The sequence below is a fragment of the Lepisosteus oculatus genome, chromosome 4 (genome assembly GCF_040954835.1).
Source record: "Lepisosteus oculatus isolate fLepOcu1 chromosome 4, fLepOcu1.hap2, whole genome shotgun sequence".
In the NCBI taxonomy this organism is placed as follows: Eukaryota; Metazoa; Chordata; class Actinopteri; order Semionotiformes; family Lepisosteidae; genus Lepisosteus; species Lepisosteus oculatus.
The window spans coordinates 15088090-15104037 of NC_090699.1; the positions used below are offsets into that span (position 1 = coordinate 15088090).

The 15948-nt window shown below is 43.0% G+C and overlaps 1 protein-coding gene across 2 annotated transcripts in view; it reads left to right on the plus strand.

The window, feature by feature from the left end:
- The window catches only part of LOC107077269 (calcium-activated chloride channel regulator 1-like), a 35749-nt gene that overhangs the window by 2503 nt on the left and 17298 nt on the right, over window positions 1-15948 (plus strand). Inside the window, exons 1-3 of one of the 2 annotated variants that reach the window (XM_069188044.1) lie at window positions 9907-10102; window positions 12030-12173; window positions 13936-14089. The exons of the other annotated variant lie outside the window; for it this stretch is intronic. Of the exons in view, the coding sequence (XP_069044145.1) occupies window positions 9956-10102; window positions 12030-12173; window positions 13936-14089 (445 nt within the window). The 5' untranslated portion in view covers window positions 9907-9955. Of the gene's footprint in view, window positions 1-9906; window positions 10103-12029; window positions 12174-13935; window positions 14090-15948 lie in introns of those variants that run through there. 2 annotated transcript variants of the gene reach the window in all.

A 15948-nucleotide genomic window follows, 5' to 3' on the forward strand; every position in this document is an offset into this window, starting at 1 on the left:
CTGGAGCAATCAAGGGTGCAGAATGCTTCAGGCTTTGGAATGTCCCGAGATGCTTCAGATGTCACAGATGTCAAACAAGCACATCGGCCACATGAGAATTGGTAACAAAGGGAAAGGTAGGACATGTCATGAATTCCTGGAAGTTAATCACAGTGCAGTCTCTGTCTCATGCACATGTAATTATCCAGTGCTGAGAAGATTCAAGTGTCACCCTAAATTTAGAATTTGCTCAAAACAGTTATGTGGCCTCTGCCCCATCTCATGCGATGCAATGTTCGAGACATGGGAAAGAAAGGCACATTTGTTTGAATTTGTCACGAACCCCAGGAAGAATGCACTGCTCAGAGTCACCACGGGAGGGTAGGGTCAGGAGCTGGGCTGAGATGGCTGTAATGATGGACAGTGAGCAGCTGGGACCGTCCACAAGACGAGGGGTAGATTTCAGTAAAGCAGTGGTGTGTTCTAGGGCAGAAGTGAGGATAGTAGCGCAGGTTGGAGGTGAGCAGAGTGAAGCCAGAGGGGATTGAAACACCGAAGCTGGGGAAAGCTGGAGGAAAACACAGATGCACAGCAGCACTACAGTACAATTGTGGCAGAAGGAAGAGAAAGCATGTTGTACTCAGACAGAGGAGGGAGAGGGAACAGGGGCAGCAGGGGCGTGTGACAAGAATGAGGTTGTCACCAGTCTTCTGGTGTAAATGGAAAGGGGAAAGATGTGTGTCTAATGTTGAAAAGCTTTAAGGTAAAATGTACACTAAAATGACTTTCAAAATATATCAAACACAAGAGTATTTTACATACATCAAGTGCATTTGTAATTGGATAGAAATGGAAAAACAGATTTAGCCACACTAGTGTAAGACATCTAAACTGTTTGAAAACAACCACCAGAGTGCAGCGTGGGGCTGTTTAAGAACTAACTCTATTCCCAGGGACATGATTCTATGTATGGGCTGCAACTAGAATGTTTTAGGGTTGACAGATATGTTGCTGTTGATATCTGATGATATCCAGACCTTATTCTTTTTCAAAGATTAAACCTAATTTTCCAGAGAGTTGAGATAACAAGCTGAACTTAATGATAAAGAGGTTAGAGTTTTCAGGATGTGACTTTAAATCTATTTTTTTTCTTGTTAATGCATAAAGACATATAAAATAATGTACCATGAAAAGCATTACATAAAATTCATTTTCTTATAAGTGGTCAGAAACAGCACTGTCAACTAGAAACTAGAAACATCCTGAACAAAAATCGCTGATTCAAAAATGTAAATAATTGCACACCCCATGGGTCGGACCCCTAACCAAGATCCAAGTTCTAATCCCCAAGTGAATTCACGAGGAATGACAACGCCCCAAAATCGAAGCGTAATGAACTATTGTGGAGTGAATATTTGGCTTAACCCACTTGGCTGAGAGCCGACCTCCTGGCCGCAGGACGAGGAGGCCAGGACCCCAACGCAGGGTAACCAAGGGGCAGCTGCAGAGGTGGAGGTGGGATACAGAAGTCGCACACGAGGGAGAGAGATATCGCATTTGGTATTTATAGTGTTCAGTGGAGGAAGGACGAAGGGAGTGATTGCTAATCGCTGACGACTGGGGATGATTGTGCGTGGTTGTTGTCATCCCTCACGAACTTTAGTTAAATAAACTCCATCACTATCATGTTTACAAGATTATCCTGATAACCCTGAAAACTAGTCAGCAACACGTGAAAGACTTATGCGTCTGGTGGCTGACGAATTGCCATAAAATATTAACGTTTGCCACGATGGACTGGCATCTGTCCAGGGTGAAGTTCTGCCTTGTGGTCGTCGCTTCCTGGGATAGACTCTGGCTTCTGTGCGACACCGAAATGCAAGAATGGATGGATGGAACTAGCATTTGCAGTAGCTATTCAAGTGTAGGAGCATTTAAAATGAGGAAAATCAAATCAACTTAAGCGTCCTTTACAAACAGAGGGTGACTAAGAAAGCCAAAAGCATCAGGGAGTGTGTGTCTCACCCCCTCCATTGTGAATTCACACTTCTCTCATCTGGGAGACGCCTCTGTGCCCTCAGGTGTAAAACCACCAGACTCACACTCTTGAACAATGCAATGTAACTACCTTGACTCTTGTCTCTTGTCTCTTTTCTCCTGTAACACTGCTGTATTCTCTTCCCTTTTGATGATGTGTATTGTCACTGTGTTGTGTTTGACTGTGCCGTAAAACACATTTCCCCTAGGGGGCAGCAAAGCTTGAATTGAATTGAACTCAGGTTTTCATTGTTGTTGCTTGTAAAACAGAAGCTCTTTCTAAGAACAGCGCTACAGAGGTGAATCACCAGACTAAATTGTTATCTTTTACAGTTTGGTGTTTGACTCTTTTTATTTTTTCTCTCTATTCCCTTTAAACCCAGCTGCTGAGCAAAGGGAGTCGGACAGACCCGGGGTCACAGTTTCAGGGTGAAGTCCCTGTGGACCCCACTGTGGGCAACAACACCGTGCTGACATTCACCTGGGAACACGCCCAGCCAGACATCACAGTCCGCAGCCCGAGTGGAGGATCCTACAATAATAGGTATGGCTTCTGGGGCTGGGTAGAGGCTTCTACATTCATTTACATTGGTCTTGTCAGGTGTCAGAACCTCGAGGGCTGGGGCATTGTTTGTTATAGCAGTAGCAGTGTAATTTCCTCTCATAGGCAAGAGAGAGAGGATCCTTGATGGGACAGGTTGAGTCCTGAATGAAGTGAAGAGTAATAAGATCAGATCACTTTATTGGCCATACACAATTGCTTGCATTAGGAATTGGTCTTTTCCCAGACCCCAGCTTGCTCTCCATGAGACACACAGACAGGGAGAGAAGCTGGGGGTCAGAGCGCAGGGTCAGCCATTTATACAGCACCCCTGGAGCAGCTGGGGTTAAGGAGCCCAACAGAGTAGGATTCCTCTGCCAGCCGCAGGATTTGAACCAGCAACTTTCCAGCCACGAGTGCAGATCCTGAGCCACAGAGCCACCTCTGCCCATGTGTGTGGGGAGTATGGGGAAGAAGTGTGTCACAGGACAGATGCTTGAGTGCCTGGTGATTAAGAGACATAGGGTGAAGAATACATCTAGTACTCTTCTGCTCTCCGTACTCTTCTACTGCATTACTCTTAGTGTCTCTGTTCTCCACTCTACTATTGTTACTGTCTACAGATCCCCTCTGGATGCATTTTAGGCGGGTTTGTCGATTTACTTTCTTTTTTATGTCTCAGATTTAAGAGGATTCTCATTCTTGGTATCGTTTATATCCATATTGATCCGTGGTCTTCCAGTTTTGCGATGGATTTTCCAGCTTTGTTGGAATGCTTTGATCTAACCCAGTTTGTTCTTAGCCCAACTCATAACAAAGGATACACCCTGGATTCAGGAATTTCTAAATACTGTAGCTCTTTTGTTTTTCACTTCTCTCATCTTGGACTACAGGTGAGGCCTTTCTGACCATGTTCTTTTGAATCTGGGTTTTCCAGTTTCACACACTGTAGTACTAAGCTTGCACCTGGTACTCATTGAAGAGTTAAGCTGAAGGGCTTGAGAAACTGGATGTAAACAGTATGTGCAGAAGCTCTAGCGTTAACTGAGCTGTCAGAAGAGCAAAGTAAAAAGCAACTGAAAAGGACAAAGACTGTGCTGTCTTCCTGAGTGGGGTAGATCTACAGTTAGTGTGTTAGATATCGAATCCCGGAGGGGATCTGAAGCAATATATTAGAACCTCAAGAAACAAGGGATCCGCAGGCAGAGTTGGTCCTTTAGTGCCAAATGTGCTGGTATCATCACAACCTTTGAATAGTCTTGGCTCCGGCTCAAGCTAGTGTTTTCTTGCGAAACCGAATCACATGGCTAAGAAGTGCAAGGTCTTACACTCGTGCCCTGGCTTTCGAGAGGTGCTGAACGAAGACGGGAAGGCAGGAGTGATGAATGAGGCTTAGCATCCACACAGAGCCAAAACAGATCCAGCTGGAGCAGCGTTTCTCAGATTAAATCATTAAACGAACAAATGCTACTGCTGGTGACGACTGCTTATCCTGTTCTTACCCTCAAAGCCTTTCATCGCTGATTCATGTTTGATTTTCTGGGGGGGTATGGAAATCTCATTTTGTTGGGGATCTGTGATGTTGGCGTGACCGACTACCTAGCATGAGGAGTCCGTCAAATAATAAAAAAACATCTGAAAATGATCAAAATAAGTGCGGATGTAAAAAGGGAAAACCCCCAAAAATGTGCAAATAAAAAAACCAGCATACCAGACGAAACCTAACCAATTATCACACCCAAAGAAGGCTCCACAGCAGAAACATTGTGTTCTTCTCTTTTCAGTATGGAATAAACCTTTATCTGTTCCATTAGAGCTACACCATCTAGGCCAGGATATACAGTATAGGTCCCACTCCTGGTCCTCTTGATGGACAGGTGAAGCTCCAGTTTAAGAGGTGGGTTAACAGGCTCTGTAACCTGATACAAGATGATGGATCCACAACAGCTAACGCATAACAAAATACAACAAATGCACATAGCATAGAAATGGACACTATAGAAAGAGCTACACAGAAATATCCCTGACAGGCCACAAGGCCATGTGGCAGGGGTCTAGCACAGCTGTTCATCACAATTTGGTTCTGACTTGCATCTCACTGACTGTGAGAATTTCCCCTTTTTGTTGTGGGAAACTCATTAGCAGAAGAACAGAAGACAGATCCAGTTTTTATTGAGCTCAATGCACACAGCAATGCAGCACTGGGTCTGACCCACAGAGCAGAGAAACTGCCAGGCCTTGTCTAGGCCTTTTATACTGTATCTCATGAGGATTGTGACAGTTGAGTTTGTTTCGTGCTCAGATGGCTAATGTTCTGTTTTTTTAAGTAGATCACTCTTTCTTTTGACAACGTCATTAGGATCACATCGATTTCTGCTCCTAACAAAGCTGTCAACTTCCTTTGACATCTGTCTTTTGTTTTTACAAAAACAGAATTGGTGACCTACAGTATGCAGAGTTGTGCATTTAACAAAGTCCAGTAATTATTTCATACATATTCATACTACAACCTTGAATATATGCAGATTTTCCCAGCTTCATTTTTTTAAAAGTATTTTGATGTGAAGAAAATTGCTGTGTGTCCTTTTTTAAGCCTTTTTTATCTCTTGACAATTACAGAACTCTGCCCTAGCTAGAAGCAGTCAGTCAGTCAGTCAGTCAGAAACTCCCTACATTTACATCTGTCTGGGGTGGTACCAAAAAATCTCAAGGTTGGCAGATCTCATCCTTGCTGCTCTCTTTCTGGTTCATCTCTGTACTCTGATAAAGGTGCCAAAACACTGTGTTGGCACGAGCCTGGTTGGGGCTGAACTTCACTGTTTCTGGAGCAGGTTTGTAGATTCTGTCTCTTGTTTGATAAAAAGCAAGACAAGCGTGGGAATATTGGTCCAGAGTCAGAAATGAGAGACATGAGTTCCCCATGTCTGTACTGAATTCTCCATTTTGGTCAAATCTTGTAGAGTGGTACATGGAGCTACAAGGTTGTCAACACCCACAGCTCCCCCCAGACCTTCACATTGCTAGTGACCTCCAGAGCCGCCGATGAATGTGTCCCTCCGGTCACTGTCACTGGAGGCATGAGCGAGACCGAGGTGACCTACCCCCAGCCCCTCGTCATCTCTGCGCAGCTGTCCCAGGGTGCCCGGCCTGTCATCATTTTGCCGATCCCGTGCACCTGCCCCCAGTCCTGCCCCTCCTTATTTAAGCCGGGCTCATTCGCTACTCCCGGCTCTGCATTGGAAGACGGACGCCCGGCGGCCTGCCTACCATCAAGTCCGCGGCTTGAGGGCACAGGCCTCCTATCGGCGTCCTGACCCAGCTGAGTGTGGGGCTCAGAGCGCCTGGCCCCGTCATCCCATTTTTATTCCCTCTCACTGCACCGGATCCCGTTCCGGTTTTTAACTTTGTCTTGTTTGATTAGGACCTTGGACTTCGCCCTGGATTTCCCCCTGGACTCCTTGGACTTGTTCGCCCTGGCCACGCCCCCCGAGCACCAGTTCACCATCGTCACGCCCCCCTGTCTGTCAACCCCTCCTGATCCTCGTCGTCTCCTCCCCATCCTCCTTCTCCACTTACTTCTGGATTATACCGCCTACAAAGGGTTCAGAACTGTGCTTCGTGACAATGTTGTCGCTAACTGCTGCTGAAAAGCTGGTCAACACTTCTGTCTTTTGTCCTTTTGACTACTCTAATGTCCTACTTGCTAGGGTATCTAAATCTACAAGAGTGTAAGACAGCAGAAGGTGGTGACAACATGGTTCTTGTTCCCCAGAAGGATGTGGGAATTTACCAGCTGACTGACAGATGGTAAACCAGGAAGCAGTGGTTTGAAGGAGCTGCTGACCTCTGCTACACAGGAAATGAAAAGAGGCTCTGATTTGCCCATCACCAGTGGGAGAAGGGATACAAGGAACTTATGATCCCCTGGAAGTCTACTGTAAAATGACCAAATGATGCATAAATGTTTGTAAGCTTAGTATTCTCAAAGCATGAATGCTCAAACTGAATTGATCTAAGGCTAAGATAATAATAATAATAATAATAATAATAATAATAATAATAATTGCTTACACTTATATAGCGCTTTTCTGGACAGCCCACTCAAAGCGCTTTACAGGTATTGGGGATCCCCTCCACCACCACCAATGTGCAGCATCCACCTGGATGATAGCCATAGTGCGCCAGAACGCTCACCACACATCAGCGATCAGTGAGGAGGAGAGCAGAGTAATAAAGCCAATTTATAGAGAAGATAAGTACTGTTAATGTCAAAACCTAAAGAGAAAAGGTGTTGAATGCTTAACTATTCAGATCTGTGCACTCAATATTTGGTAGAAGCACCTTTGACGGTATTTACCTTTGATCTATTGATGAAACAGCATCGAGCTACTGCTTCTATCATACTGGAGTATTACAGTAAGAGGAAAAGCAGAGGAAAACTTTGGTCTTATTGTTCCTTGCATGCAATAAACTCAGTTACGTCATCTCGGGTTCTAGAACTTATTTGTCTGTTACTACAAACAGAACAAGAAGTTTGTCGTTTGTGATCCTGTTCAGAAACGACCTACTAAAAATATTTGAACCTTCAGCTGCAACTTCAGCGTGAGTGCTAATAACACTGAAAGTTCTGTTATGAGTACAGTTCGTTTTCTGGAGTTTTCTCTGTCCATCTGGTTTGTCTGGAAGTCACCTTCTTATGAAATAATAGAAAATTATTTTGTTTTATTCAGCCAAAGAATGTGTCTTTGGTTTGGCAGCCCTTTCTCTAGAGTTCCTAAACTCAGATTGTGCTCCTCTTGTGTTTTGTGCTGTGGAAGTTCCTGGTAGAGTGACTCATTGTGCTGGATTTCAAGGGCTGGGAGACTTCCAAGCTTTATTGAAAAACAGGAGCAAGACAATTCTCAGCAACAGCACCAGCAGATTTGTAATTCCAGCCCTCAATGTCACACCCAGTACACCTAGAGGGCACTCTACTTTCCTCCTGTTCCTAGTCCCCTGTGATTATTCTTGTCTTTCTGGTGTGTCTTGTTGTGGAGCCTATTTATTTCCTGCTTCTGCTCTGCTACTCGCTCAGCATTGATGTTCGGTTGTCCTGAGACCCACCTAGCACCAGGTCGCCCCATGTCTGCTACCTGAGGGCCTAGGTTTCTTTACGGCATTTCTTGAACAGCTAAGCCTGGGCTTACCCCATCTCGCCACTACGCATAGGGTCTTAAACGCTCTCCTGCCATTCCACAGCTCGTCCTTTCTGACATCCGTGACACTCAATAGCAGTACTACATATACACACTCCGAAGTATGCTATTTAACTACTTCTGCTATGTAGATTGCTTGCACACCAGTTGCTCCAGATGTGCTCTTTCGCTTCTTGGTGACACAAACATACCATTTAATTTTTTTTTCTGTGTAAATCTGCAGTGCCAAGAAAATGTTTGTGGACCCTAAATATTAATATGCACAATTTCATGGTTTTACCCTGTTGAAAGGGTCTTTGTGAACTTTGTACTGTACATACCTTTTCTGCTGAAGCTGCAATATTTTATTAGATGGACATACAGAACTTGTTTAAACTGGATTGAAAGAATGCTGGACACAAGGACTACGATGTAATTCTAAACTGCGTTATATAGGAACGTGTGCTATGAACCTAAGTTACCAATCGTGTTATAGTAAGTTATTTTTGGCAAATAGGGAAGGTGGAGATGTGCGTGATTCTAGAACGCTGCCAATCTGATCAGCACAGGGAAGCATGGTACTGTAGATAACAGAAAATGTAAGGACTGTGCTAGTTTAATTACTTTGAGAGAAACATGCCAAGCATGTCTGTGTGTTTCGCTCCCCTGTGCATAAAATAAAAAATTCTTTAAACATCTGAGATGGACTCCTTGCTGTCTTTTAAGGGGAAGCAGGAAAAAATTCTCCAACAACCCTGCTACTCTTCCTGACTCAAAGCTAGCTTTCATGAAAATACCCCATAGAGTTTAGACTAACCAATTCCTTGCATCTTGAAAGAAAATGTTGGAAAAAGTGAAACAAACAGTGTGGAAGCAAGGACCGGGGATGGGGAAAAGCAAGTGTACCCTTAGTTTCATTGGCTCAGTTAAGGAAATAATTAAAATCAAGTGCTTACATTATTGGGTAGATGAATTTTGAAGGTGCCACCCCTATCAAGATTAGAACTGTTGTGGGTTTGGTTTCCACCATACAGTTGTGTGAAAGCAACTAATGGCACTTGTTAGTTTAAGGAGAACGTTGAGCACCTCTTATTTTAAACCTTCTACTGCTCCAACTCCCTGCAGACCTGGTGCTCCAGATGTCCTCTTTCCTACTTTTGTGACACACCCTTACATACGAACCCTAATCATAGTTACAGCCATGAGAATGTGCTCTCCGAGTAATTAAACAATTAGGCAATTACTGAAGCTATTACACACCACCGTGGGAAACTACAGTATGTTGCCCCGAAACCTGTTTTATTGTTTCTGACTTATACAGTATCTTTGTAAATGCATTTCTCTTTTCATTTCAAATTTACTGTAATTCTTTCCCATACTGATCTGTTACTACTTGTACCAGACAGGCCTCACCCCACTAGGCGGGCCTATCAGCTCATGATTTTTCCCACTCACCAGTTACTCACACTCACGTTTTCACCTTTCACGGATGTCTTCACTTCCTGCTCACTTGTTCTCATTCTGCACAATACCTGATAGTCTGACACGCCGTATATACTGGCCAAAGTCCTTTTCTATCCTTGCAATTGATAGATGCCAGATGTTCACACAGCACTGGGGCAGGACCTCGGCTCAATGAGTCACTGTCCTGGAGCGTGTATATTGTTTGTTATGAGAAAAAAATGCCCAATATAGACTTGTGTCTCAATGTAACTGTGATCTACATTTATTAATGAGTGTGTTCATATGTAGCAATTATTAAAAATTGTAAAGAACTTACATCAAACAACAACAGTTGTACTTTCTGTGCACCCGGACAATGTTTAATCCATGCCAAAACATTCTTACAAAATACATGTGTAAAACATACTGTATCTGTCCAGACTTTTCACTGCTATTGTTTTGCTTCACAAATAATGGCATCATGTATTTGTGCTTTATCGTGATTCATCACACAGCAAATTGTAATTATCTTGGCACAGATACCTAGCAGAGAAAGCATCGATGAATCTGAGTTATTCTTCTGAAAAACAACAAAGTAACAAGAGAGGAATGAAAAGGCAGAGAAGCTTTTTTATAGACTAAGTGGCAAGGAGAGATTTGAAGAAAATTAGAAACATACTACAGCTAATCCACACCCACTAGGCATTTCTCTGTGTGTGTCTTTCAACAGTGTGGGATCACAGCACACACACAGCAAACCCTCGCTCTGAGCTCCAAAGAAATGTTGTCCTCTGTGCTGCTGCTGTGCTGGACGGTCTCTGTAACTCTGGGGTCTCCAGTCCAGCTGATTAATAATGGATACAGGGGGGTGGTCGTCGCCATCAACCCCCGTGTGCCTGAGAACCCAGCGCTCATTGAGAAGATCAAGGTAAGGTCCTCAGGACACAGAGAATTGCTGTTGCTTTACTAATATTAATTCAGATTTCATGTCTGCTACAGTTGCTAGTACGACTATCAGCATAGAGATCACTGCTTCCTCTAATACATTGGAGCAGTATGGAAGCTATGAATAGCTATATTTAAACTAGATTATTGTTGTTCTGAATATTTAAATTCTTTCTTTGTGCAGCATAACATAATGAAATTTAAAAACTTTGTTTTTTAAACAAGGCATTCTCCAAATGCAATAACACTTGCAGTAACAAAAGGTCAATTCTGTCATGATGAATGCAATTTTAAACTTTAGGTTATCTGGATAAATCGATAAGTACATAAATCATCATTTTCCACCCTGTAAATGATTTTGCAAAGAATATTAATTTGCGGTTGGTGTAGTTAGATGCATATGAGTTCTTTGTCCTCTGGCACAGCTTTGGTGAAAAGAGTAATAATTCTGTAATAATTCTGGCACATTGGGCTAAACAAGAATTTCACATGGAATAACGCCATCCAAGAATCAGAGGCTTTCTGATGTTTGGGTATTTAAATACAAAAGGTTTTGGCTTTACCGGATTGGTTAAGAGGGAGCCTCCCAGTTATAGGATGAGGAGGATGAGGAGGCTCCACCACCAAAAGAAACCAAAGGAAACAAGGGAACCCCAAAACCACCATGTAGAAACAGGGAAGAAAGGAACCTACAAGCACAGTATGGAAATGCAGAGAAGGTGCATGATTGGGGTGCAGATTGAACGCTGGACAGACTCGGGGCCAAAGAGGTGGCATCAGGAGCAGCAGGGCGAAATGCAGCAATGGAGGGGAGGAACGTGGAAACGTTAAAAGAGAAGACAGATATCATGCGTTACATATGATGTCTGAAGCAGGAGCTGAGAGGAGGGAGTCTGCGGCCAAACTGGATGCCCAGGACAGAGTAAACACCTGCTGTCTGAGCCAGAGGTGGGATGCAGGACAGACCCAAGGCCAATGAGATGATATAACTTTTCATTGGATTGCCTCATTTTGGGTTGTTATTATTTTATTTGTGCAGGTCCCATCCAGTACCAAAGGCTGGGCTGTGAGCTTGATAGAATGCTGGGGCCAGTGGCAAAGTAATAGATGAGCTAAACACACAATATATTGAAACTGCATTCCCAGAGAGCAGAGGAGAGACCGAGGAGAGAGCAGAAGTAAGACTACACGAAGAATGAATCAGATCAAACCCAGGCCTGAGTCCCAGTGAATCGAGATGGTGACAGGTAGTCAGCCTAATCAGCAGCAGGGAGAAGCCAGCTGGCAGTTCTTGAACATCAGCCCACGTAGAATAAGCCCCAGTTGAATTATCCTGTTTTTGTTTTGTAAACTATACAAGGTGTGGACCTTCAGATTCTGATTCAGATTTTGGCCTGAACAATTGTGAGAGTGGTTGGAAGTTGTGTTGTGCTAGATGTCAGGTGGGAAGTGAAGAGAGAGAGGGTCACAGGACACCCTCAGAGCAGGACACCAGAGAGCCTCTGGTCTGGTTAAAAAAGCATTAAAAGCAACAAGTGAGATGAAACCAGGGTCCAAGAGATAGGAAGAGATTAGAAACCATAAAAAGATTAATCTGGGACCTGGGATGACACCAGACACAAGGGCAGTAGAAACAAGGAGTTGAAGGTTTGGAAGGCCAGTATCTGTCTGCAGGTTTCCATTCTAACTCATCTCAACTCAATCAGCTTAATGGAGCCAATGTAACAGCATTTCTCAGCTTTTATAAAGCCCTGTTACTGTATAAAGAGACATACAAAGCCCTGACCAGCCCTCCAGGACCAGGACTGGACAGCCCTGATGTGGACATGATGACTGGACCTCCAGGACCAGGACTGGACAGCCCTGATGTGGAAATGCTGATTAATCACCTCATTTGCCTTTCTCCTCAGGAAATGTTCACAGAGGCTTCCCTTTCTCTGTTCACGGCCACAAGGAAACGAGCTTTCTTCCAGGATGTGAGGATTTTAATTCCAAGAACATGGAAAGAAAACAATTCTCTCTACAGGAAACCAGGCACTGAGACTTATGTTAAGGTACAAAAACACTACTGGATTTTATGCTGTGCAACTGTATATATATATAGTATTTTATGTTATGTTTTATTTTAGTTACACATTCACATATTAGATAAGAGATTCTGGACTGAAGTTGAGAGACAGGTAGATCTACAGTATATGTTCAATAAATATATGCAGTATACTGTATTTGTGTGAGGATGTGTGTAAGTATGAGTGTAACTTGATTGCTTTAAATTCAGTTTCATTACACAAAATACCTGTATAAGGTTAAGATAAAACTCAATATTGCTAATAACCTGTTCATGACAGAATTCTATGTGCTGTTTTCAATATGGTCCCATTCTGATTTTACTGCATGGCAATTTAAATACCACTAATCAGGACTAAACTACTACTACTACTACTACTAATAATAATCGGTTAATATAAACTTTCTGTTATATGGATTCCCATGCATGAATGGATGTAACACTCAAAGGCCTTTAGGTAATGCCAACCCCCTTCCTACAACACCCATGTGTAGCCCCACGATGGCAGCCAAAGTGCACCAGTTATCAGTGTGTGAAACCAGACTACAGACTAAGGAGTTAAGAAGCTATCAGAGTAATGAGGCCAATTCATAAAAGGGGGAGTTTATTATTAGGTTTTTTGGTATCGGGAGGAAATTTGGCCATGCCAGTGGGGTAACACCCCTAATATGTTTTAGAAATACCCTGGGATTACTGATGACCAAGGAGAGTTGGGACTTCAGTGTTATGGGGCATTAGGACCCACACAGATTGCAGGGTGAGCGCCCCCTACTGGTCCCACTAACTCCTCTTACAGCAGCAACCTTAGTTTTCCCAGGAGGCCTCCCATCCAGCTACTGACCAGGCTCACACCTGCTGACTTACAGTGGGCTGCCAGTTGTTACCTGCGGGGTGATATAGCCTCTGGTGATATGAAGTAATAGTAAACACTTTCATCCCTTGATTGAATTATCTTTCAGTAACAAAATACATTAATGTGATCCTTTAATGTATTAACATTAAAGTGCTCGATGTAAAAAAAAAACAACTAAAACACATCCCTTGTGGGACAAACATATTTTATTTTCTTATGATCTAATAAATACAGACTGTATGTTAGCATGAATGTGCACTGAAGGGCCTAACAAAAATGAACTGTGAAGAATTAAACTGGTCTCAGGTGTTAAATACTGGCCAAGGCATTTTAACTACATGTGGGGACTGCAAATGAAGACGGTTACATATTGAAGCATTTTAGAAGAAATCACACCATCAGAATGGCTACAAATAATAGGATATATTCATCATGTCCAGTTCATTTGGTCCTATTTCTCTATAATTCCATAGGCAGTGGTTTTTCAGCAGGACCAGCTCCTTAACGCTCCTTAACGTGTGATGCATTACTGGAAAGCTGATTACTCTATTTAAGAAAAACCCTTAAACCAATCCTGGTACCTTCAACATCTCCCATATAACCTTAACCCTCCACCCCCAGTCTAACCCAATACTCTTGAACCTCAAAGTTCTGCCTGTTCCAAATAACTTTAATTCTCAACCCTCAGCCTATCCCAGTTTCCCAAAATTCTCAACCCTCAGCCAGTGCCAGTACCATTAATTCCAGACCCCCAACTTATCCCAGTACCATCAATCCCCAGTCTATCCTGGCAGCATAGAGTAACTGCCTCCTGAATTGGACACCACTTCAGTCCACAGAGAAAGCTACACTCACACAGATACCACTGTTGTTACCCAAAGCTTTTCTGTTACAGGCAAGTGTGCTGGTTGCTGATCCATTCTGTGACAACAGCATCGGCACTCCATACACTTCCACTCTTGGTAACTGTGGTCAAGAAGGGGAACATATTCACCTGACCCCCGAATACCTGTTGAATGACCAGGCCATCGTCATGTATGGACCCAGAGGTGAGACTGCAGCCCTGCGCACCTCAGACACTCACTAATTATTCTGAGGTGAGCTTGTGTCCAGGTGTGCTGGAGTCCCAGACACCATGGTGGCCTGTTGGCAGGACTCTGGTAGAGTCCAGGCAGGGGGTGGAGCGACTGCAGGATAGTGAGGGCTCAGGAGTTTGAGTCCAGGGGCCTCCTGAGGGTGTTGCAGGGGGCTGCAGCCTGAATCTGAGATAGGAGAGCAGGCCAGAAAGTCAGATCGGCTATGCCAGCCTGTCTCAGGCAGTAGGTCATATACGTAGGTAGTGTGATGCCACAGGTGGCGTGGTCATCATGTGGGTCCTAGGGCACAGACACACCCATGATTTGAATTGTCTCTCAAGTCTTCCCTTTCTATCAAATATCGGAGTTTGCCGTAGTTAGATTCCTTTCTCTTGAGGCTCAGGTCTTCCTGTGGTCCGATTCCTCTCTCCACAATCTCTCTCAGCTCTCCTCTCCACAGTCCTTAATGCGGCAGCCTTCTTTCACTCTGCACATCTGCTAAGTTAGCAGACACTGCTGTTCCCTGTTCCAGCAATTGCTTCATCTTGACTGCTAGCATTCTCTCGTGGCCATCTTAGTATTTGCTTCTAGTTGTAGTTCTAGATGTTTCTGTCTGTCAAGTAACAGCCCCTAAGAGCTCAATGAGCAGAGATCTAGAAAGCTTCTTCTAGTTAAACAAATGATTCTTCCTGACAGGACCTGAATGATTGACAGGACATGAGAATTCAAGTTAAGAATCAGGCCATCAGGCTATTGTGAAATACATTTATCTTCACTTTTGTACAGTTGTATGCTTTGAACTTTATTTGTAGAATGTTTAAATGAGCAAACATACAGAAGAGTCTGCTCAACTATACTGTACACCAGTTGGCCAATCAAAATGTGTAATTAGAAACAATCACAGCACCCTATTCAATTAACTTATTGGTGAGACTCACTATAGCTATTGTGCTGTTTGTAATGAGAACCGTAAAAACTGGATTAAAGGAAACTCATTAACAAAGTTACAACTAATAACTAGTAAAATAATATGACAACAATTATGAAATACAGTGTAGGGATTGTGTGAACTTACTGATACAATTGTAATTGCAATAATAAGGTGTGTATCCTGGCTATTTGGAATTAATATGACAGAATAACAAGCAGTCTGCACACGGATTCACAAAATAATGAATACTGTACATATTTTGATGCATAGAATATGAACATAAAAGCATTAAAGTTAATACACGAAAGGCATTTCATGGAGTGACTATAAACAAATCAAAACGCAATTTATTGCACAGTGAATCCTTGAATGGAGATGGCATGTTCTCTGTTCTCTCCGTCTTTCCTCTTTCTTTCTTACTATCCTGATTGTCTTGGAAGATCGTGTACAGCGCTTTCTTGAAGAGCAGGCCACGAGGAACTAATAAAACAATAGATTGTAAAAATTAAGTCGGCAATACTACTTTAGAATACAAACTGTAATTAGGTATTTCAAATGATGTCTATTTGCTTACCTCTCGCTCTTTGTGTGCCAAGGCAGTTAGTATTGAAGCACCACCAATATCTTACATAAAGTAAAATTTCTTGGTCTAATTACTGGGTGCAGGAAGAGTCAACAGAATTTTTACCACAGCGTGTTATAATGCTACAGACCCTTATCTGAATGATTAAATAAACTATTTTCTAAGGTTGAATCCAATACTCACACGATATTTGTAATGGTAACATATTTTGAGTTTGTGGAATTCTGCTTTACACGGTCATATGCAGACGTTTTGCATAAATACCTGTCGAACGGTAATTCTCACATTATGAGCTCATGTGGACTGCGATTATGCATT